Raw genomic sequence first — 24,932 nt, 5'->3', positions numbered from 1 at the left:
CCCAGTGGCCACCTTTTCCACCTCAGCTACTCGGCGCCAGCCGCCGCAGCCGCCGCCATCTTGAAAACCCCGGCTGTACTTTATATTACCAGAAAACATCAACGGAAGATTTTTGTACTCTTAAGTCATACTTAATCACTTACCTGGCTGGGTGATTGTCAGACACCATCAATTAAAAGATGCATCCTGATTCCAGAGAAATTAAAGTATAGGAAAAAATGTGTCCTGGTATTGATGTAATTAAGTAATTAAAGTTTTCTTCTCTCTCTTTTGTTAACACTGCTTCCTCATTTTAGTTTTTCTGCTGGTAGGAATTTTTGCTATTTTTTATGGTACTGGTTTTTCTAAAATATTTGGTCATTCTCGGTTGTCTATTTATATTCATACTGGTGAGTCCCTCTTCTATAAGCAAATGTTACCTCCTATGAGCAAATATAAGTATCAGTGTATAACTATAACAGCCTGCCTGCAGTGATTACAGCTAACAAGGAGGACATGCAGAAGAACCTGCTCTGTGAGTAGCTTGTCTTTTAGTACAGGGAGGTTCCATCCCATCTCACCTGAAGGTTGCAAACTACCTGTGACACTTCAGTGTGCCTCTAGTTCTAGTGCTGTTTTAAATATTCCACTTCTTATGGAGAAATGCCAGGGTCAACTTCCTTTATTTCTTTCCTTTTTCTACTTCCCTCCCTTCCTTCCTTTCGTTTCTGTAGTTTTTTAAGATGTCTGTAGTTCGAATTCTGAATGGCTATGAGCAGCTCAGTACAGGGACAGGAGTGTTGGGAGAGGTGGAGGTACGCTGATCAGGCTATTCAGGAAGCTGTTAATTATCCTAAAGCTTGGCCCCAGGCTCCTTCCTGCACTGGTTAATGTTGGCAGTAGTTGTCTTTGGTTTCTCCCCTCTTCTTTATACAATTCAATCCAATTTGTTTTTCATCTGCCAAAAATTTTTCAAGTTTTTGATGCCCTAGAACATACTTTCTTGTTTTCCAGTTCTTATATGCAAGTATATATATGTATATTTTTTCTAATATACTTTCTATCATTTGAAAGATATAGTTCAGAGTGAATATAGAGTTGCTAAATTGGAAATTTTGATCCACTTTCTCTTAATAGTTTATAGAAAAAAAGAATAAATGTTTCTGAAACCCTGGAAGAAATAAAATACAGTGTGTGTGCTTATACAAGTATAAACAGAAAAAAATAAGTAACAAAATGGAAAGCAAACAACTAAATAAAACCTAACATAAAGATGATAAACATAATTTTAAGTGTGGAATAAGGTCTTAATTAAAAGAAGATTTTTGTCAAAAGAGAAATTGTAGCTGTATGCTGTTTGAGAGGTATAATAATGTGACAAAAAAGTTATAAATAAAAGTACTAAAGATATTTCATGGAACTGCAAAACAAAAATAGTTTGAGAATAAAATTAAATGCCAAAGGCACTAAATAAAATTAAAAGTCATTTTAATTAATGAAAGATACATTCCCACTTGTATTACTTTGAAATATATAAAAAGTTGTTGTAAACATATTTCTCCTCAGCAGCAATGATAAATAAGAAAATATTAATAAAAATAGATATGTTTGCAATCATAACAAAATCAAATCAATGCTTCATTTTAAATATCCAAATAAATTCTAAATGAATTTAAGATTAATATGCTAAAAAGAATTAAGCTAGTTAAATATTAGAAAAAAATTAATAAAAGTTAGTGTTGAGAATTTCTAAAACATGATATCAGTGATAGAGAAATTATAAAGCAAAAGGCTGAACGATTTTACTATAAAGAAAGTTAAACCTTCTATATGAAAAATGCCATAACAATATCAAAACATATATTGTTGGTGCATATTAACTTTTGTCTTAAATAAAATTGTCTGGATATTTTTCATAAATCCTATCCTTTCTATTATAATTAATTTTAAAGTTAAATGCAGGACTTGACTGTTAAAATTCAGCTGGTGGTTTCAGCCCCGTATTCCATTTTGTAGAAATTATTTTAAATACAGATTTTGCCATCGATAGTATTAGCAATTCAAAGCTAATATGTGCCATCTAATAATTTAACATATTTTTACCATCCCAGGAACTCAACAGTCTCATTGGAAAAGTACAGATAATGTTAAAGAGGAATTTAAGGAACATGCATTATGCATGGATTAAGGCTCTGTTAACTGTTTTGTTCCAAGCATGTACCTAAATTAGAACAAAAAAAATCAGAGATCTTAAAGGAAAATTCCCCTATAACCTTGTCGTGCTTGGTCATTAAATGTCTACAATCAATGGTTAGATATAAATAATATATGTATATTTTTTGATAATAGGTATGTAAGTCAAGGGGTTGAAGACTGGAACTACCAGATTTTTTCCATATGGGTGGTATCTCACCCAGGACAAGTGGTACTCACTGTGGTAAGTAAATGCTGCTTTGATGTGGTAAGTAAATGCTGCTTTGAGGGTACTTCAAAAAGTTTATGGAAAGATTCACGTTGTCTTTTAATTCTTTTTTCCATGAACTTTTCAAAGTACCTGCATGTGTATATAAGTATTTAGTTTGTGGCTGCATAGCCAAGAAAGCAAAGACTTGGAGAATAAATCATTGTGAAGAATACTGATATCTGTAGGTTACTTTGAAATGCATAAAAAAAAATTAAGATGGACAAAGGTATAGATAAATATGTGGAAATGAAAATATAGCAAAATTTAATTGTGGAATATAGGTGATAGGTATATAAGTATTCATTCACTATATAATTCCTTCATTTTTTTCTAGTTTTGAAAAATTTCATTACATAATGTTGAATGAAAATAAACCATAGATTATTTTCCTAGGAATGTCACTATATTGCATTGTATTAGTTTTCTACTGCTGTCATTAAAAAGTTACTGCCAACTTGACGGCTTAAAACAACACCAATTTATTATCTTACAGTTCTGTAGGTTAGAATACCAACACAAGTCTCCCTGGGCTAAAATCAAGGTATAGCAGGGCTGTGTTCCTTTCTGAAGCTCTTGGGGAGAATCCATTTCCTTGCCTTTCCTAGAGGCCACCAGCATGCCTTGGCTCATGGCCTCTTCCTCAGTCTTCAAAGCCAGCACTGTTGCCTCTCTCTAACCATTGTTCCATAGTAATATCTTCCTCTGTTCACATGTAAAGAAAGTTCTCCAATTTTAAGGATGTATGTGATTACATCAGGCCCACTTGCTAATCCAGAATAATACCTCCATCTCAAGACTGTCAATTTAATCACATCTGTGAAGTCCCTTTTGCCATGTAAGGAAATGCAATCACAGGTTCTGGGGATTAGGACATGGGTATCTTTGCAGGGAGCCATTATTCTGCCTACGATATGCATATTTGCTTAAGCTAATTATTGCTTTTCTGGAGCTAGAAGAGAAAGAGAAGGAAAACTAGGAAAGTGTGATGTGGAGAAAGACAAAATTGGCAGTTCTTTTGAGAAGTAGTGGTTGAAGCCAGGAGAGTGGTGAGATTTCCCTTACCAGGATGCATAGAATAAAAGAGGGACAAGAAAAGATCCCAAGGAATATTGACATGTAAGGAGTAGACAGAAGAAGGGGAAATGAAGAGCATGGTATGTCTTTCCACCTTTTCATGTCCTCTTTAATTTTTCAATAGGGTTTGTAGCTCTCATTGTAGAGATCCTCTTTATGGATTCTCCTCCTTTTTTATTTTTCTTTTTTCTTTTTTTACTAGCATATTCATTATTACAAGTAGTAGTTTTTCTTTATGCCCCTTACTCAACCTATGACTTTGCACTCACCTCCGCCTCCCTCCCCTCTGTCTCTAGTATCCTTAGATTTGTTCTCTCCATCTGAAAGTTCAATGTATTATTGTGGTCTTTTCTTTCTTTCTTTTTTTTATCCTTCTTTCTTTTTTAGCACCCAGTTATGAGTGCTATATTTCTCTTTCTATGTCTGGCTTATTTCATTTAACATAATTTTCTCCAGGCTTTTGTACCATTGTTACTGCTCCCAGGTTATTACTAAGTGATAATGGATTGAGAATACAAGATTTGGAAAGTATAAATGAATAAGGCCCCCACTAAGCATTAATCAAAATTCAATCTTTAACCATCAAATGTGTACAAATGTGGAAGCTTTCTCTTCTACACATACCCAAATGCACTCAAACATACACATCCCACATGTACTTCATGAAAACATCTGTTTTAATTTAAGATAAAATTTATGCTTCAATTACCATATATATGTCTTTTATTTTTCAGAGCCAGATCATGTTTTATAATGATTGTATCAAAAGTTTTGTGAGTTCTCATTCAAGAGAAGAGTTTGAAAAAGTCCGTGCTGGTCTGATTTGTCATCTGGAAGAAGTTGCAGAGTTGGTAGTGCTGGATACTATTAACTCACGAACAAAAGCTGTACTAGGGGCATTAATTACCATTTATGTTCACTGCAGGGATATAGTGATAGACTTACTACTTAAAAATATCTTCAATGCAGAGGATTTTGAGTGGACAAGGTAGGTAGATATAAATTATAATACTACATACAATAACTTCTCACAAACATATCTTTAGGTAAATTGATTCTCAACCTCAAACTTCCTCAAATTCAAGTTTTAATTTTGGGGGATTTACCAAAATTCTAAGCAAACTGTTCCAATTTGAGTACCATATTCCTGTGCTTTCTTCTTTCTCTTTTCTACTATCCCTCCCCCTCATTTTTACTTCTTTCTGCTTTATCTTCCTTGCCCTGGTTACACACTTCTGATAGTTGCAATTTCCCTTTTGCTATTCAACCAGAGGGCAAAAGTGTAGCGAGGGGTGTACCTGAAGCCTCTTCCTTCCACTGTGCTGTCAGTTCTGGAGCAGACTAGGTTGGGGAAACAAATCAGAGAACATTTCCAGTCAGCTCCCTAACTCAGAACTCCCTTCCTCCTACCCAGAGTCAATTAGTAAAATATGAGAGTATAGAAAACTGGAGCCATACCTTTGGTGAGAAGAGGAGATCAACCATAAGATTCCTATAATAAATGTGAAGTTTCAAACTTTTGAATTAATTTTTTTCTTAAGCTTTTCTCTGCTCATAGAAAAACAAGTGTCCTGCCTGTATCATTTAAGGTCTTTGATTCTCAAAAAAAGTTCATTTTTGAGAAATTCTGCAGAAATTTAAGCATAAATTTCCTTATTTTAGGTATGACAATCTTCTTTAAACTCTAGGGAAAATGGAGTAGAAAGAGGCTGATATATTTAACTGACACCACTGTTGACAATGTTTTATCTGAAAACATTAATTTGTTATATATTCACGTGTTCATTTTACTGCAAAAAATAACTGCATACTTTCTTCATATACCATATTTATAAACTATTACTCTGAAAAAAGTTTAATATATCATTATTAGTTTTTATTAACTCCTTTTTTAAAAATGAAAAAGTAGAAGAGTATATATTGAAAAGTAAATTAGGAAAGAGAAGATTCTAATAAGACTCTGTGAGTGTGTCTGTGATTTAGGGTTCCAGTTCCCATACTGTGTGCCAAGGTGCCCCAAGGCACCACAGAGAACTCATGGGGGCACTGCAAGGTATTTAAAATTTTTGAGGGAATTACAGCATTAACCCAGCATCTGTCAGACACCAAGCAAACTAGTAGCTTGAAAAAGTTCAAAGTCTGAACATCAGATCATGCTACATACCTTTCAGTGGCTTGTTATTCCTGCAAAGCTAGGTTTTTGGCAGTTGCCCTAATAAAAAGCATGAAAATCAATGTGGCACAGGAAACAAGACTGGTAGTCTCCAGTCTGATCCCAAGGTCTGAGACGTTGATGAACAATAGGCATACACATCCCATTAGTAAGTAACTGGTTATTCAAGAATGAAATAAAAATATTTTTTCTTTTAATTTATTTGTGTAATTTTTTTAAAATGTTAAGACAACATTATTTTATTGTGGCCAAATATGCTTGACATAATTTTTACCATTTTAACCATTTTTAAGTATACAATTTTATGGCCTTAAGTACATTCACACTGTGCAACCATCACCATCATCCATCTCCAGAACTTTTTTGTCTTCCCCAGCTGAAACTTTGTACCTATTAAATACTAAGTCCCGATTCCCCACCACCAGCCCCTGGTACCACCATTCTGTTTTCTTTCTCTATGAATTTGACTACTCTAGGCACCACATGTAACTGTTATCATACACTATTTGTTTTCTTGTGATTGGTTTATCCCACTTATCATAATGTCCTTGAGGTTCATGCGCAGTGTAGCATGTGTCAGAATTTCCTTCCTTTTTAAGCTGAATAATATTTCATTGAATTTTTATACCACATTTTGTTTATTCACTCATCCATCGATGAGTACTTGTGTGATTTCCACATTTGGCTCTTGTGAATAATGCTGCTATAAACATGGGTGTACAGATATCTCTTTGAGTTCCTGCTTTCATTTCTTTTGGGTACAACTCAGAAGTAGAATTACTGGATTATATGGTAATTCTATTTTAAATTTTTTGAAAAATAACAAAACCATTTTCTCCAGTTGCTGCACTATGTTAAATGCATGAGTTCCAGTCTCTCCACAGCCAACACTAGTTATTATTATTATTATTAATTTTGTAATAACCTTCCTAATGGTGGGTAAAGGGCCACAAAAAATGATTACATTGTGTAATGATAAACATAGTAATTATCCTGATTTTAGCATCAAATATTGCACACAGGTATTGATATTTCAGCATCATACCTCACTGATATGTACAATCAACAATGTTTCAACAATAAAATAAAATGCTCTCTTGAAAAGAAAAAAAAATTCCTAGTGGGTATAAAGTGGCATCTCCTTGTGGTTTGACTTGCACTTCCCTAATTATTAGTGATGTTGAACATCTTTTCATGTACTTATTGGTCATTTGTGTGTATTCTTTAGGGAAATGTGTATTCAAGTCCTTTGCCCGTGTTTTAATTGTTTTTTTTGTTTGTTTGTTTTTTTCAAACAACCTACTGAGTCATTTAAGACAAAAATACTTTCTAAGGTATTTTGGACCTAAAAATTAATAAAAGAAACTGTTAGACAGTTCTTTTAGCCTAGAGTCATAATGAAAAAATTATGTAAGAGTATGGTAAACTGAGAAAGTTGGGAACCTCTGTCCTAGCGGAAGAATAATAGAAAGAATACAGCTCTTGAAATTGATATTCTGTTTAAATAATGATTTATCCCTGGAGTTATAAAACAAATGCTGATTCTTAGGATAAAAAATTCCAATTTTAAAAAATGAATCTTCTTAACAATTACTTCTGTCTCTCATCTGAGACTTTGCAAGATAGTATCTTATAACTTTTTCAATTTCTTTTATTTTTGATAGAAATTTTATTTTTTTAACTTACTCATTTTTGAGGATTTCTTTGTAATCTGCCCTGTCGTTCCAGAAAGGATTTAAAAGGGCTTATAAGGATAGACAAACTGCTACAGTATAGCATAAATCGAAAGTAGAGAGAGAGAAGAAAGGCAGACAAAGGGGAAAACCAGTGCCTTTGAAGACCTTTAATAACTCTAGATTTTGAAATGATATTGTGGCTGCCTTCACTTGTAATTCAAAATCAAAACACTAAACTATTAAAAATGTGTAGAGATACTTTTTCCTATGAAGATGTTTTGATGTTTTCTTTAAAATATCAAATGTAAAATTCTTTCCAAAAATATTCTTTAGTATTTCTTCATTGAGAGTGCCCAAATGTGTTTATTCTGACGACTAAGTCAGCACTGGTAGGGACATAAAACAGAGTCAAGAATGCATACTGTAAAGCTACAAATGAGTCATAAATTTAACTCAAAGCCTTGTAGAGGAGAAAATTTATGGTTACCTGTGCAGTTCACAGTGCTCATAAGATAAGTACAAATCAATTTCTCCAAAGTTCACTTTTTTTTATACTTAGAACAAATAGCATTTCTCTCAGGTACCCTCATAATAAGGATCCAGATTATAATGAACAGTGTCTTCAATCACATTCTTATTGGAAACCATAATAAATTTCATAGGGGTGATTCTTATCCTCCGTTTAGGCTGAAATCAGGCCAAAACAGCGTAAGTCAGTACGGCCATTTGCCTCAGAGCAAAGAGTGCTCCTATTTTTGTAGTCTTCTGAGTTCTAATATTTCATATTTAACACAGTCATTGATGAATTTTACATTATTCTCATTTTATTTTAATATTTTGATTTCTATTTGTTTTTTAATCAACACTTCATTTTTAATCTTGATTATTTCTGCATGTGAAAAAATAAAAATAATTTTACCCAAATAGTGTGAGCATTTAAAATATTGTTTTCAGACATCTGCAATATAAATGGAATGAAAAACAAAAGTTGTGCTATGTATCTCAAGGAGATGCCAGCTTTACTTATGGCTATGAGTACTTGGGCTGTACCCAAAGATTGGTCATTACACCTCTCACAGACCGATGCTGGCTAACTCTCACGGGAGCACTGCGCTTGAATCTAGGAGGCTGTCCTGCTGGTCCAGCTGGTACGGGAAAAACTGAGACTGTCAAAGATCTAGCAAAAGTAAGAGTCTTCTATATCCAGAATAAAAACTTTTTTTTCCTGTTAGACAAACTTTAACAGTATCTTAAATTTATACCATTCCTGCTATTAAGATGTTCATTGCATTGAACAAGCACATTCATTAATTCATACAATTTATCAGTTAATTTTTGAATGCCTATTATGAGCTGGGACTTGGGATCTCAGTAAGCCAACGTATTCTTTGTATGACTTGGAATAGTACTATACTAACTGAGTGACACATGAATGATTAATATTACTCTGTGTGTGTGTGTGTGTGTGTGAGAGAGAGAGAGAGAGAGACAGAGAGAGAGAGAGAGAAGTAGTAGTAACTGATAAAAGCAAAGGGTGTAGTTTATGACACTAGAATGTTTTTTCTTAGTTTATTTGCAAATTTGTGTAAAAACGTGACCTCAGCACTTCATGAACTAATCAGCTAAACCATAACAGTATAAAAGTGTACTTTTAAAAGTTTATGGAAAATGGAATTAAAAGATAATACACAGCTTTCCATGAAATTTTTGAAGACCCCTAATACATTTATACTATATTGAATTTTGTGAATTTCTAAATTTGATATCTAATTCATTTTTGTATTGCAAAAGTTTTCTCAAAAAAATAACATTACTCTGGCAGTTTTAACGTATTTTGTGTCATAATTCAAGAAATATATTGAAATAATATTTTTGTTTCTTAGTCCTTAGGCAAACATTGTGTGGTCTTCAACTGTTTTGAGGATTTGGATTATAAGGTAAAGCTTAAACATATATACTCAGGAAAAAAATATTGTATACGTAAAATGATTCATTGAGGAATAAAAAAACAAGAAAAATATTTATCTTGGAGAGACATGAAGTATTAACAGAACTATAAATGCTATTTATTCTTTTTAACCAATAGAACAGGATAGAAACCTAGAATGTAATAGAAACCTGAAACATACACTTTGCTTTTAGTTCAACTGAACTACTTCATAAGACAGTGTCAAGCTTTTTGACAGGATTCTTGTTGAGCAAATTCTTATATGGAACATTAATATATAAAAATTAAGAGTGCTGCTTTACTAATATAAACTTATTTTAAGTCTTAGCCGTATACATTTATTTACTGAAAAGGTAATCATTAAGAACAATGAGGCTATTATGACTAACACAAAAATTTGAGAGTTTATATAGATGATGATTACAAGTGCGTGGCAGTCTTGTTTTGTTTTGGTTGCACATTATCCAAAACATACCACATAACATTCTAAAACATCTGTTGTTAAAGTTTTTTTTTTTTTTTGTGACTGGTAAGGGGATCGCAACTCTTGGCTTGGTGTCGCCCGCACTGCACTCAGCCAATGAGCACACCAGCCATCCCTATATAGGATCCAAACCCGTGGCGGGAGCACCGCTACACTCCCAGCGCCGCACTCTCCTGAGTGAGCCATGGGGTCAGCCCTGTTGTTAAAATTTAATGTGCCTCTGTGCCTTTCTGTTACACATTTACTCCAACTTTCAAACAACGCAATTTGTTTTGCATGTTAAGTCCCAACCTTTTGCATTTTATTGCTGTCATTTTATTTGTCGTTCAAAACACGTAACTTCTGATATTCTGCATTTCTAATTTGTGCTCATTTAGCACATTAAAAATATCAATAAACATAAGTAAACTAATTCAATTATTATTTTTAGTATACTTACCAAATAGAGTCTCTTGCCTCCTCTCCAGTGGGGCCTCTAGGGTAACGTGAGTTAGGCACTTGCGTGCTGAGCAAGATAAATAATATTTCAGTGCAATATTTTTAAAAATCAGAATTGATGCCAAAAATTCCACAAAAAACAAAATATCAAAATTTTAAATAAAGACAAGATCTGATTCCTCCTACCCAGTGGGAGGAACCATCTTCTGTGTCCTTCCTGGTCTGAAAGTCCTCCTTGAGGCTCTCAAGCCCTTTCTCATTCTGTCTTCCTTCCCTCTACATGACACATAGTAAAATCCATGGAGTTCAGGCACTCGTCAACCTGTACTCAGCCCACGGATATTCTGACAGTGTTCTGTTTTTATTATTTTGTTTTAGTTGCTAATATTTGCAATCAATAGGTTTCAGTCCAGACTTTCAGCCTGTCACATAACACGGGAGTATCTGGCCGACCTGGGCCTGCACCCAGGCAACAGGCAGAAGCCAAGCAGCAACTGCCTGCTGTAGCTGGACCCGCTCCGGTCTGGCCCAGAATCTATCTTTTGACTCACATTTGGTATGGTTCACTCTTCTGCATCACCTACAAGCAAGCAGTTCACCACTAACTCCTAAGAACTCTCTGCCTCTTTCTTCAGGCACTTTCTGCCTGTCTGCTGCATGTTGTCCTAAAGGCTGCACCAGGGTGCGGCTCTGTGAGGTGGATGGCAGCTGCACTCGGCCCTGGGGCCCTGCCTGCACAGTCCCTATATGCATCAGCTTGCTGCTGCATGCTCAGCTTTTACAAGGGACAGGCAGAGGGAGTGGCTCTTCTAGAGTCTAAGCTGCTTCTGCCTTCAGCCCTGCAAAAATGCCTGCAGGCAGGGAACACAGAGGTGTTTGCTTACTGTGGGTAAAATGGGAAGAATATGTACAACTTAATATCCCAGTAAAATGTCTGACCTTTATAATAATTTCATTAATCAATCTTTTTTTAAGGTAGTGAGAAAATTCTTCTTTGGACTTGTTCAGTCAGGAGCGTGGTGTTGTTTTGATGAATTCAATGGAATGGATGTGGAAGTTCTCTCTGTCACTGCCTCACAGCTACTGACAATTAAGGCTGCAAAAGACAACTATTCCGTCAGGTACTTGTGGAATGCATTTATACCTTTTGAAGGAAATTCTGATACACATTTACTGTTCAGTTATTACTGTTAAATACTTTTTCTACAATAAATGTTTGGGTCTTTGGGTTTTGGGGTTTTTTTGTTTTTCTTTTAAAGCACATTCTGAAAGAAATGGCACATATCTTGAATATTTGCTTGGCAAATAATGTGAAAATATATATAACTCTAACTTTCAGGCCAGCTTAGAGGTATCCAGACTCTTGCCCAAGTTTTGGAACAGTCTCCTGAGCTACCAGGAAACTGATGTAAATATATTCTAATTACTTTTATTCCTGTTTAAATTCTCTTATTACCTTTATATCTTAGGATATTGCATTTGAAGAAACCAAACAAAAGTTGTGGGTTTTTTACTTTAATTCTACATCCTTTTCAAAAATAAAATCATACTGACCACACCCCTAAAGCTACCACTGTCACATTACTCTGAATTAAAGTGCGTTTATTGAAAGACTCTGCAATAACGATATTTGTAAGTTAGGATTACTAATGGATAGTAATACCAACAAAACTTTTTTTCTCTTCAGATAAATTCAGGAACTCATGTGATTTACTTTATGGACATAAAGGGTTTTGTGGATTTAAATTCTATGATAATCTAATTTGTATCTCAAACTAATGGACACTAATTTGTGGCTTCATTCTCATGGATTTTGTTCAAACTGTTAAAGCAAATGTTACCAGGCCTCACAAGTCTGCGGATATAGCTAGGGGTCACAGAAACCCACATTTCACCAACTCTTCACTACACCTCAGTGTCTGCAAAGTTTTTCCCATTTATGTCCAGGGGGTCCCCAGCTTTTGTCCCAATTATTCTTATTCTTTTTTGATCACCCTCTTTCGGAATCAGTTGTTCAAGAAGTCACTACAGGATTTCTCCCCATTGTCTCTACCACTGATGCCGACGACAAGACACTGATGTCGATGACAAGACACTCATGTCCATGCCAAGGGTTCTATCTCACAGTGGTCCCAAAGTTTTTTAACTGAGGGCAGGAGACTTGGGAGGCGGGCTGTGTTCCATGCCAATGCAGGAACTCTGTGCTGTGCCCCACTCTGTGTTCTACTGTGTCATCTGGGCAGAGCTCTTTTATTCCTCAAAGTTCTTCTCAGGTTTCTTTCTCTGTATAAGTCAACTTGTGCAGATGGGTACCTTCCAGCCTCAAGTCCCACAAAGCTCTTTAGACATCTTTAGACATGATCAAATATATCTGAATCCCAACAGAGGTCACAGCTTTGGCTTAAAATGAGCCTTTTTCTTCTCCTCCTTCTCTTACTATTGTTTTTTCCAATGTGCTCTGCTTCAATTTAAATGTAGCACAGCCTTAAGAAAGTTCCCAAATTCACTTGTAGTTTTAGCATGCTTTGGCCTAGGAAAAACAGTTTTCCTAGTGATGAATATTGTAATGTCTTATAGGTTTGTACTGGAGGGAAAAGAAATTCGTATCAATATGTCTTGTGCAGTATTTATCACCATGAATCCTGGGTAAGTATCAGTCAATCTGGTGAGAGTGGACACAGACCAAAATCCTTTGTAAAAATCTTATCCACAGACGGAGTTGTTTGATATTGTATATCTATCATTCACCTTCCACCAACCCTTTGAACCCCTCCACTATCCACACCATTTATGAACAGCTACAACTTTGCACCTATCAGTCCAGATGATTTCACATCAAGATTCTGACCAAGGGGACTTTTCACTTCATGAAACCAAGAAAGAAAAGAAAAGAGAGAGAGAGGCAAGGTCAGCAGTTTGTCACAAGGAGGACATAGGCAGAAAAGCTGATGAGAGTGGCAGGGGGAATAAGAACATGGTGGTTACAGGAGTAAAGGTTGGGCAGGTTCAATAAATATCTGCTTGACTGCTGCAATAGTCCAGGCACTCAGAGGAAACTGACCTGAGGTAAGTTGTGGGAGGAGACACGGGAAGAAAGTATGATAAACCAGGAAGCTCTACCAGATGAAAGGTACAATAAAAACCGTCTTGTCAACTAATTTTCAGATAAAGGTCATATAGTATATTATATTGTTCTTCATTTGAAAAATTGAAAAGTGATTTTTTTGTTTTTCTTTTCCTCTTAAGATACAGACGTCGAGTAGAGCTCCCAGATAACTTAAAATGTCTGTTTCGCCCAGTGGCAATGATGGTGCCCCATTATCAAATGATTGCTGAAATAATACTGTTTTCAGTTGGTTTCAAATCTGCAAAATCCCTCTCTAGAAAGCTAGCTAACCTTTACGAATTAGCTAGCAAACAATTATCACAACAGGTAAAAAACTGATTTTCTCTTGATATTTAAAGGTGATTATATTAAAATAACTTTAAATAAGACTTTGGTATTGGTCTAGAAATGACCAGAGACCATACTAAATAATGGAGCTGGAATTCGTATCAACACATCAGGTCCATATACCAACTTGGATATAAGGCAAAATGTAAAATCAGTCAAGATTCCAGACCTTTCCTCCAAGACCTGAAGAGAGTGATCAAGCATCTGTTATTTTAAATTATGGACTGCTTTCTCCATGCAAGGAGGTTAACATCTAAAACAGTGGTTCTCAAACTTTACTGTGCATCAGAATAATTTGGAGGACATATTAAAACACAAAGTGCTGGGCCTCATCCCAAAGTTTCTGATTTTGTATGTCTGGTGTGGGGCTCGAGAATTTGCGTTTCTAACAAGTTCTCAAGTGTTACCAATGCTGCTGATCTGAGTATCACACTTTGGTAATTACTTTTCTAGGATTTGCCAGTTTAATGATTATTTGTTTCTAACCCAAAATGGTTTGGACAACTAACCACATGTTCTCTATAGTATTCCTCTTTTCAATATTTTTTCAATCTCTTTCCAATTCAGAGAAGATTTAATTCAGATACTGGTAGTTTTTAACACCTTTTATTAAACACTTTTAGAAGCACCAGTTTGGGAGAGAAATGAGGGTATTAGAAGAAGAATTGAGGGTTTCTTGGATTCATATCACTGTTTCCTTTCATTGCATAGATGATCAGTAGTTTAACTATATACAGTATGCATTTATTTTTAAATTGTTCCATTTTTCCTTCAGAAACTTTAATAACTCAAATATTTTAATGTTTAACAGGATCATTATGATTTTGGCATAAGACCTCTGAAGACAGTTTTAATAATAGCTGGAAAGAAGAAATGGGAGTTCAAATGGTCAGTTGAATTTTGAAATGAATGTTAGGTTAAAAGGAGTTATGTACCACTGGGAAAATAATTTGTTGAATTTCAAGTAATGATGACAAGTTAAAATAGGGAGTCCTCAAAGTGTCACAGTAAAGTATGGTAGAGATTATTTAAGAATATGAAAGAAGAGGAAGAAAAAATGCTTGTAATCACTGAGAACCTTTCCCCAATAGAGCCTATTCTTTTAAAAACTATGCTTTACCTTCACATAATGAAAAATATGATGGAACAAAAGACCCCATTTAGAAAAGCAATAACTTAATGAGAAATGTAAAACTTAGATGCATGGATCTATATGAAAAATGTGTAAAACCCATATCAAATGAGGAAAACTTTAAAACAGGATTGAAAGACAGAAATAAAATAATACACCACGTTTATAATATCATAAGATCTTAAAGGACTTAACATCATGGAGATTTAAGTGCTTTAAATGTTAATGTATGAATAGAAATGCAACCTCATTAAAAATACCAAAAGTGTTTTTGTTTGTTTTGAAGGCACTGATTCTAAACTTCACATGTAAAAATAAACAAGACTAGCTAGAAAAATATTTAAAAACAAGAGCAAAGGAGATATCATGTTAAGTATTAAGACATTATAAAGCTTCAATAATTAAAGCATTGTGGTACTGGCTCATGCGTAGAAAGGCAAACTGCTGGGACAGAATAGAAAGTCTAGAAATAGGACTATATGCTTTGAGCATTTAGTATATTATAAATCCAGGGGCAAGAATAGACTTTTTAATGAATGGTGTGGGACAGCTATCTGGATGAAGATCAAGTTGGAACCATGGTCCACATCGTTCACCAGGATAAACTCTAAAGGGATCAAATAATTTAAATGTAAAAAATTTAAAACATAAAGTATTTGAAGAAACAAAATGTTCTTTATATCCTTGGAGTAGTACAGAAAAGATATAAAAAATTAAAACTCAAAATCCAGAAGCCATAAAAGAAAAGACTTTATAAATGGTCAAAAAATATGTTTTGTAAAGTAAAAAGACAAATGATAAATTAGGAAAAAAGATATTCACAACTCATACTGCACATACCTCGTTCCCTTAATGTATAAAGATTTCGTAGAAAATGGAGGAAAACCCAGACAGAAAAATGGGCAGAAGACATCAGCAAACAATTCTTAAAAAAATAAATATACAAAAATGCACTCAACCCCACTCATAATGAGAGAGAAATGAAAAATATTTTTCAGGCTAATATTTATTGTGTTTCCTATAACAATTTCTTTTCTGAACTATACAATACTATATTATTAGCTATTGTCACCCTCGGGTACCAGAAATTATTCTTCCTATCTAACTGTAACTTTGTAACTTTGTGCCAATCTACCAGCACTTCCCTGAGAGAAATGCAAAGTAAGATTACACTGAAATACTGTTTCTTACCTACCAGATGGGCAAAAATATAAAAGTTGGACAGAACTTTGTTGTTGAGGTATAGGGAAGCAGGCATTCTTTTTCATTACTGGTAAGAGTGGAAAGGGACAAGGATATACCTTTTGTATTGGTATGATTTGGGGCTATATCTTGCATCACCTATTAAGAAATTAAATGAAAAAATGATGAATATGTCACAAAAGGATATATCAGTATAATACCATTTATATGAATTTTAAAACAAAATGATATAGATTACTTATGAATGCATGCACATGTATTAAAAAGAATAAAACGTTTCATGGGAAGGGCAAAGGACAGAGGATGAGACTATAATATTTTATTTTTTAAAAATAAAAGAACTAAGGCATATATTGAAAATTGGCCTGTATATTATTTATGGCATGTAAATAGGTATCTTTTATGATATGTTTTATAATTTTTTTAAAAAATTAAAGATAAATGTACTTCTATGTGAAACCCCAGCTCCTTCAGTCTTTCTTGTAGTCACTCAGTTCTTTACATAAATATTACAATAAAAGTTGTACTGCTCTCTTTTCAAAACAACTGATTAATTTTCTTCAAATTACAAAAAACTCGAAGTTCTCGTGGGCCCCCTTCCATTAGAGTTCCCTTTCCGTGTATGCCCAGTCTGTCTCATCATTGAAAGCAGCTCTCTTCTCTCCAGTCTATGCTGACTTAGCGTGACAGCCCCACTTCTCTGATTCCTCCAACGCACCTCACAAGCAGTTGACTAGATTATGAAGAAGATTGGGGAATTATTTTTATCAGAATAGAGCACAGCAAACAACACAAAAATTAACATTAAGCGATTTTGCTTTTTACAAGTCCTTTTGCCCTTTCTGCCACCAAAAATAACAATTGTTCTTCTTGCCTCTTTCCTCTTCCCTTCTCTGTCCCTTCCTCTCCTCTCACTCCATCCCATTCTTCCTAAGGCTTCTGGCTTTATCTCTTAGGCATCCAAGAATACTACAAATTTCTCTCATTTCCTTAGCATGGTAATTCAGCCCTCCCTTTTTTTCTATTCCTCTTTCTAGATCATGTTGGGGGAGCCTAATGTTAACACTCAAGTAGACTATCAAGGCGTTTAAATTTTTTTTTAAATGCAGTGTATTAGTTTCCTAGGGCTGCTACAACAAATTATCATAAGCTCAGTGTCTTGGAACAACAGAAATGTATTTTCTCACAGTACCCGCAGCCAGAGGTCTGAAATCAAGGTTGTGGGTAAGGCCGTTCTTCCTCCAGAGACTCTGGGGAGATGCCATTCCTCACCTCTTCCAGCTTCTGGTGGTTGCCACCATGCCTTGGCTTAAGGCTGTGTCACTCCAGTCTCTGCCTCCGTCTTCATGTTACCTTCTCTCCTGTGTGTCCCTGCATCTCTCTGTCTCTCTCTTTTTAGGATACATGTGATTGCACTTAGACCTGGATAAATCTAGGATAAACTCCTCTTAATATTCTTAATCATGTTTTTTGCTATATAAGATAATAGTCCTTCTTTTGCCATGTTAGATAATATGCACAGAATCTGGGGATTAAGAAGTGAATATATCTTTGGAGTGTCATGTTTTCTACCTACCACAGGCAGTTTTCTCCCTCTTTCCCTTCGAAGAATTTTTCAAATCTCCTCTTTTGTTTAGAAAACAAACTAATTATCCAACAGCTGCAATCCTAGGACCCCTGGTAGGAAAGATTTGCTTGTCAACATTTAGAGAATTAACAGCTCTTCAAGTATACACTTGAAACATTTATGAATCTTCCCACAGTACTGGGCCACAAAGTTTAAGTCTGTCTCAACTAATCCAAAGAATTAGTAACATGAAGACAGTCATAATGGGTAAAATAAGGTTACATTAGCTTCTCTTTCCTTGAGTTTTAGTTAGATGATGACATTAATCTAAAATTTTCATTATTTATTCTTAAATTACAGCAGATAGACCAGATAATAATTTCATATGCCATCCCCAAAATTACTCTTTTGTAGAATTTTAGTAAAGTGTTACCTTTATGTAAGAGTTCTTCAAAAAGTTTGTGGAAAAATAGAATTAAAAGATGTGAAAGATGTGACTCTTTCCATGAACTTTTTGAAGACCCTTTGTATCTGATAGCAGTGTATTGTAACAATATCATAATATTTTATATAAGCCATTATCTCTCCATGTATATATTTAATACTTCCCCCCAACCAGACATACTGGTCATCCTGATTTTTTTCATTTTCCTTTCATATAAATCAAGATCTGTCTTGGGGAAAAAATATTGAAAGGTCAAGGTTATTCCCTAGAATCCCATCAGTGAAGTCTGAAACCCTTTTCCTCTCTGATGTGGCTCCTGGCTTTAACTTCAGGTGGACTCCTGCTCCCTCTCTACCAAACGCATTCACAAGGAAGGCTCAGAGATGGATTCCTTGGGGAAATGTAAATGAGTAATGTCCATTCCTATGCAATGTGAGTCTGCCGTTGTAGTACTGAAGTGGTTATAAGAATGGCCTTTGAAGTCAGAGAGACCTCATTGAATCCCAGTTCAGACACTCACCAACCATATGACATTGGGCATGTCACTTAATTTTTCTGTGTCACTCTTTTCCCACTTGTTACGTTGTTGTAAAGATTAATGAAATGACTTGTTAAAGAATTAAGCAAATACCTAGTAAAGAGTACTCAATAAACGTTAGCTATTATTAGTTATTTTTATTATGGACCAAAGACTTTAAAAAATTTTCACCATCCTGATAAAAAAATTCAGACATCAGTAGACAAGAGGATGGGGGGGACACTTTTGCAAGGGAAATTTTTCTTCCTTTCGTTTCTCTAAAATCGTATTATACAACATGTAGTTACTTGTTTTCCTTTTCATTGCATGTTTAATATTTACGATATATAATGAAGTATTTAATATATAAAATATTGTTATTAGGGAGTAACAGATGTATTATGTGATAATGTATCAGTTAGGAGTCTTTTGTTAAAATTAACAGAAAGCTCAAGCTGGCTTAAACAGTAGAGGGAATTTATCATTTCGCCTAATCAGAAAATCCAGAGGTGGGGCAGGGTATGATTACTTACATTAAGGTTTCAGCTTCATTTTTCAACACTGCAGTCCTCTGTGTACTGAATTGTCTTCAGGCTGGCTTCTGTTTTGGCAGATAGATGGCTTCTAACAATAACTGGGGCTGTTCATACCATTGAACGGAAGTCCTCAACTTCACTCTGAATGAACAGGTCATTTATCTACCCTTGAATCACTATGTCCAAGTTACTACCATGCACGGTTGACTAGATCTGAGGTTATATTTCTTTAGTGATTATTTGCTGTGCCACTTCTTGTTTTCTAAAACTTCCTTGTAACAGTGGTTTTGACATAAAATCTTGGCAAATTAGGCATAGCTACCTTAGAATATAGACCTGAAGCTAGTTTTATTAGCCCATTTTCTCTTACTTATAACAAAATACCCGCAACAGGTAACTTACAAAGAAATGAAATTTATTTCTTACAGTTTTGGAGGCTGGGAAGTCTACAGTCCAGAGGTGGGGGCCTTCTTCTGAGTGGAAACTCTCTATGGGGTACTGTGGTGACCAGGGTGTCACATGGCGAGAATGGGCTAAGCAAGAGAGAGCTAACCTTGCTTATTTTTCTTATAAAGCCATCAGAACTATGCCCATGGCACATTAAACCATCAACCCATTTCTCCATGAATGGATCAATCCATTCACAAAGGCATGGTCCTCAAGAGCCAATCACCTCTTAAAGACCCCACCTTTCACCACCATTGAGGGGGTTAAATTCCAACATGACCTAGGGAGGACGTTCAAACCACAGTACTAGTGAAAAAAGAGGTAGTTTATACAGAGTCCGTTCTGGTGAGGATGCCAGCCGTGGCAGCTACAGCCAGTTACCAGAAATAGCAGAGGCAGTGAGCAGTTCTGGTGCCAGCATCAGTGATGTACTGGTGCAACAGGCACAGCTGTCTGGATCCACTGATGATGGTAGTCGTGTCTTCCCAAGGCCAGTACTGTAGCATGATTTTGGCCATTGTTCCCAGCTGCATAGCCTGCAAGCCTAGTTCTGGCCCTCCTAGAGATTTTTAATAAGTTGGTGTGTTACTTTTCATTTTATATTAGCCTAAATTTGTTTTTGTTATTTGCAACTAAAAATCCCTGAATCAGTAACTCAGGAGTGCCACTACTCTCATTGGTCTAGACCAGTCAGGGCCCATCTCTGGAACTGGGGACCTCATTAATCCCAGCCAAACTACATGGCTGCTGTGCAGTGAAGGAGAGGAAGAGAGGACGTTAGAGTAGCTCTCCCTAAAACGGAGTATGAATGGTTTTTTTGGAAAACAGTATGGAGGTTTCTCAGACAACTTCAGATAGATCTTCCATACAATCCAGCAATCCCTCTTCTGGGTATATACCCAGAGGAATGGAAATCATCAGGTCAAAGGGATACCTGCACCCCCATATTCATTGCAGCTCTGTTTACAATAACCAAGATAAGGAACCACCCTAAATGTCCATTGATGGATGACTGGATAAGGAAACTGTGGTATACATACGCCATGGAATACTACTCTGCCATGAAAAAGAATGAAATACTCCCATCTGCAACAACATGGATGAACCTGGAGAAACTTATGTTGACTGAAATAAGCAAAGCACAGAGTGATGAATACTGCATGTACTCAATCATACGTGGGAGCTAAGAGAGAAAAGAAGGAAGTAAAGAAAGTCCACAGTAGTGCAGTGGTCTTACAGAGGGAGGGAACATTCCTAGGGCTACAAAGTGGAGTGAGAGGGAGTCGGGGAAGGGGAGGGAGGTTGGGGGATAATTGTGTGGGGACATGGGGTACAAAAGCAATTTCTGGTAATGGGTATGCCCCCAGTATGAATCTGGCCCTCACATCATGGGCACGAGGAGTGACAGGTAGCTTTGTATCTCATGAATATTCATAAAATTAATTAATTTAAAAATAATGTCAGCAAAGCAGACTTGCTAACTTGTTTATGTTTGCTTTTTTCTATTATTAAAGTGACAACAGTGACAATCTTCCTGAAGTAGATGAAACTGTGATCATTATTGAGGCTATAAGAGAAGCTAATTTACCAAAATTTCCTCTTGAAGATGTACTACTTTTTGAAAAGATTATAGGAGATATTTTTCCTGAAGTGACAGTTTCAGAATTAAAGGAACCAGCCTTGGAGGTAATAAGACCTTTGCAAATTGTCACGAATTATTTAGATGTGGAATATCTATTAAGAAACTAGATGTGGATCAAAAGTATTACAGTTCTTTCTGAAATACTCTATAATTTGGGGGATAAAAATATATTTACTCTTGGGGGAAAAAAAGAGCTCTTGGTGCATCATGGCAAAGTGGAATGAAAAACAAACTGTGCACCTTTAGGCAAGGAAGACTGTTTCTTTCAAATGAGAATAAATGGTGTCTGTTCTTCCAACTTCGAAGGGGTGCTTTGAGAATCAAATTAGATCAGAGTTATGAAAAAAGACTAAAAATGTAAATATTTTGTGACCATTAAAATTACATAGTATAGCTGTAGAAGCCTTTATTGTTTCTCTTACATATACAGTCCTGGCCTTAGTCTAGGTAGGATCTCAATATATTTTCTAAATACTGTTAAATAACCTCCTATCACTCCCTGCATTCTAGTATGTTTCCATCTGGCCACCAGAGTTGCTCTCCTAAAACACACCTTTGATCTGTGACATTAACAAAGCCACTGTTGGATCAATGTTGACTGCAGTACAAAATCAAAATTAATTATTTTGGTATATAATACCTTTCACAATCTGGCTGGACCAGGTTATCTTTCCCATATATCCTGTCGTTCTTCTTTCCTTCATCTCTTTCTCTCCTATTTCTTTCCTCTTGAACTTCTCCATTTTCTGGCTTTTCCCAGCCTCTGTCGGGTGTTGGGCCGTCTAATTATATTGATTCCTTTCCCTCAGACCCTGTCTTTAAAAAATGTTTTTAATATCTATTTTAGAAAATATAATTTAAACAGCTTCAAAATTACTAGTTTTTGAAATATAATTAATAGACTACATATACAACTTTATACCCAACAAGCTCAGAATATATATCATTTTTGATCACACATGAAACATTTTTCAAAAGGAGACTATTCGTTAGGTGATGTGGGAAGATTGGGAAGGACTTCCCTTGAAAACTATCTGGACCAGGAGTTTTATGACAGGACAGCTCTTTCGTGGTTCTAGTCTGTGAAAACAAGTCTACTGAGACTTTATATCTCTTCTAAGATCAATTTTGTTAAACTAAACAAATACTCTCATTTCATTCAAGTTTTAAAATGTGCTAGTTTGGAGTTGAACAAAGCACTATCTTATGATTCTTTCAATTTCATGCTTCTCAGGTTATTCCCGCAGTCACTTATTTTCTTAATCTGTGTTTTCTTCCTCAGTTAGATTACCTAGCCATTTCTCTGATGTATTATTTTTTTTTCCTCAAAGAACCAGCCTTTTATTTATTTAATACACCTTTTTCTGTTTCCAAACTCTTTGGTATCTGTTTTAATCTTTTTAAATATTTTACTTTATTCCTCTGCGTTTTGTGTAATGCTTTTTCCAGCTTTTTAAGTAAGGTGTCTTATGTATATAGTTTCTTACTTTTTTTTTTTACTAATCTAAGTTTATAAGACTATCAGATTTCCTCTAAACATTGTCTTATTTATGTATACTATAGGTTTATGTAAGGTTTTCTTAGTTATCTTTTTCTAGAAATTCTGTAATCTCAGTGAGCACTTCCTGTTTTTCCTAAAGATTCTTTAAAACACGGGTTTTTCCTGTTTTCAATTTCTAGGTGGAAGGGCCTTTTTTCTGATTTTGTTATGAATTTTTACTCTTACTGTCTTATAATCAGCGAATATTGTCTTTCTTATTTACTCTTAGGAATTTAATTTAGATTTTTTTTGTGACCTAATACATGGCTAATTTTTATGAATATCCCATATTTACATGAAAAGAAGGTATATTTGCATATCAATTGCAAATGCAAGATGTAGAGTTCAATTTATCTCCATTAAATCTGTCTTATTTATTGTGTTGTTTAGGTCACCTATAGCCTTACTTACACTGCTTTATTTGATTTACCTTTGGCTGAGAGAAGTAAATGTCTCTTATTTGTACATTTATGTCTACTCTTGTAATTTCTGCTTTCATAGTTGTTACTGTGGTCTTTGGTAAATAAATATCAATGATAAATCATCATTATGAACTGTACCCTTTAACATACAATGCCCTATTTTTCTTGTCTAATTTTTTTTTCTTTTTTTGTCGTGAATGCCACTTTGTTAAGATTGTTACTCCATTTTGTTTGTTTGTTTGTTTATTCACCTTTTGGACATTATCTTATTTTCATTTTTGGACATTACTTTATTCTCAAACTTTATGAGTCACTTTAAATATGCCTTTTTTATATACAAAGCATAGAGTTGTGGTTTGCTTTATGATCTAATCTGAATATTTATTTCTCTCATGAGGTGAATTAAGCCTATTTACATTTATAGACATGACAAATTTGATCTTAGTTCTAGCATATTATTTTATGTTATATTTTTAGTTTTTATAGTTTTTTAAGACTCTTGTGCATTTGCTTTTTATTTTGTTTTGATTTGTTTGTTCTACTGATTTTTATGTAGGTTTACAATTTTTATTCTTGGGATAACCTTTATAATTCTAAATTTTTATGATATCCATAGTTATCTATTTTTTGTATAGAATCTGTTAGTTTTCTAATATGAAAAATGACAAAAATTAATTTGATCCTCTTCTCTTCCTCTTTCTTTTGTTTTTTCTGCTGCCCAAATTTAGGTAGTAATGTTACCTCTCTTATTTTTTTACCTTTGTAAATTAAAAATATCTTTCTTCTCACTGTCTGATGGAAAAGAAATCCATGAACTTATTCTGTCTTCCAATTTCTTACCACTGTCTCCTCCCAATTTTTGTTAGTTGTATTATTTCTACATTATCAAGCTATATAAGTGAATTCCTAGTATCTCATTTTATTTTTTGATAATGGAATGTCATTATATTTCTAGGTGATTATTGCAGGTGTAGTTCAATGGCTTTGATTTGGTAAACTGATCGTGAACTTGGAAACCTGCTGAATGCTTATTAGTACAAAATTAGCACCAATTTTGTATATCAGTTCAATTGTTTTTTCTTGGTAGATCATCATATCATGTGCCCATAATGAGAGTTGTATATCTTTCCGTCCAATTCGTATGTCTAATTTCTTTTTCTATTTTTTCTGATACTTTTCTGACATTAAATCATTCTTACGTTCCTAGGATACATCATATCTTATCATCATGTGATTTTTAATACACTATTGGATTGAGGTAGTTAAAACTTTATTTAGTATTTGCACATGTACATTTATAAGTGAAATGTCCTTACTTGTTTTTAGAGTCAAGATTATACTAGATCCTCAAAATAAGCTGAACAACAAGTGTTCTTCTATTTTCTAGAAAATCATTGTGTATTAGATAGAAATGAACTATTTCATAAGTTTTTGGTGAAATTCACTATAAAACCTTTTGGGTCTGGATTTTTTAGGGATGAGAAGAGGCTTTGAATATCGTTTTGATTTTCTGTTACTTAGTGATTAGTTCACATTTTCTATCTTTTATACATTTTTATGTTTTCAATCTTACTAACTCAAGTTGTTCATAATACTCTCATTTTTAAATCTCTGCTACAATTTTTTTCATCATTGTCCATTTTTGAGTTCTGTAATGAATCTTTTCAAAGAAATTGCTTTTGGTTTTGTTTATGTTTTCTATTATTTTTATTCTCTATTTGATTGATTTCTGTTCTTTTTTTCATCATTTTCATATGTTTCGTTTCATTGGGCTTGTTCTATTACACTTTT

The 24,932-nt window shown here is 34.6% G+C and overlaps 1 protein-coding gene across 1 annotated transcript in view; it reads left to right on the top strand.

The window, feature by feature from the left end:
- The window catches only part of DNAH14 (dynein axonemal heavy chain 14), a 338,933-nt gene that overhangs the window by 130,136 nt on the left and 183,865 nt on the right, over positions 1-24,932 (top strand). Inside the window, exons 26-34 of the mRNA XM_063082910.1 lie at positions 2,329-2,416; positions 4,252-4,505; positions 8,321-8,552; positions 9,250-9,303; positions 11,212-11,357; positions 12,814-12,882; positions 13,483-13,669; positions 14,502-14,578; positions 21,052-21,223. Of these exons, the coding sequence (XP_062938980.1) occupies positions 2,329-2,416; positions 4,252-4,505; positions 8,321-8,552; positions 9,250-9,303; positions 11,212-11,357; positions 12,814-12,882; positions 13,483-13,669; positions 14,502-14,578; positions 21,052-21,223 (1,279 nt within the window). The remainder of the gene's footprint in view (positions 1-2,328; positions 2,417-4,251; positions 4,506-8,320; positions 8,553-9,249; positions 9,304-11,211; positions 11,358-12,813; positions 12,883-13,482; positions 13,670-14,501; positions 14,579-21,051; positions 21,224-24,932) is intronic.

The sequence above is a fragment of the Cynocephalus volans genome, chromosome 18, assembly GCF_027409185.1.
Source record: "Cynocephalus volans isolate mCynVol1 chromosome 18, mCynVol1.pri, whole genome shotgun sequence".
Lineage (NCBI taxonomy): Eukaryota > Metazoa > Chordata > Mammalia > Dermoptera > Cynocephalidae > Cynocephalus > Cynocephalus volans.
This window is presented reverse-complemented; position numbering and strand designations above follow the sequence as displayed.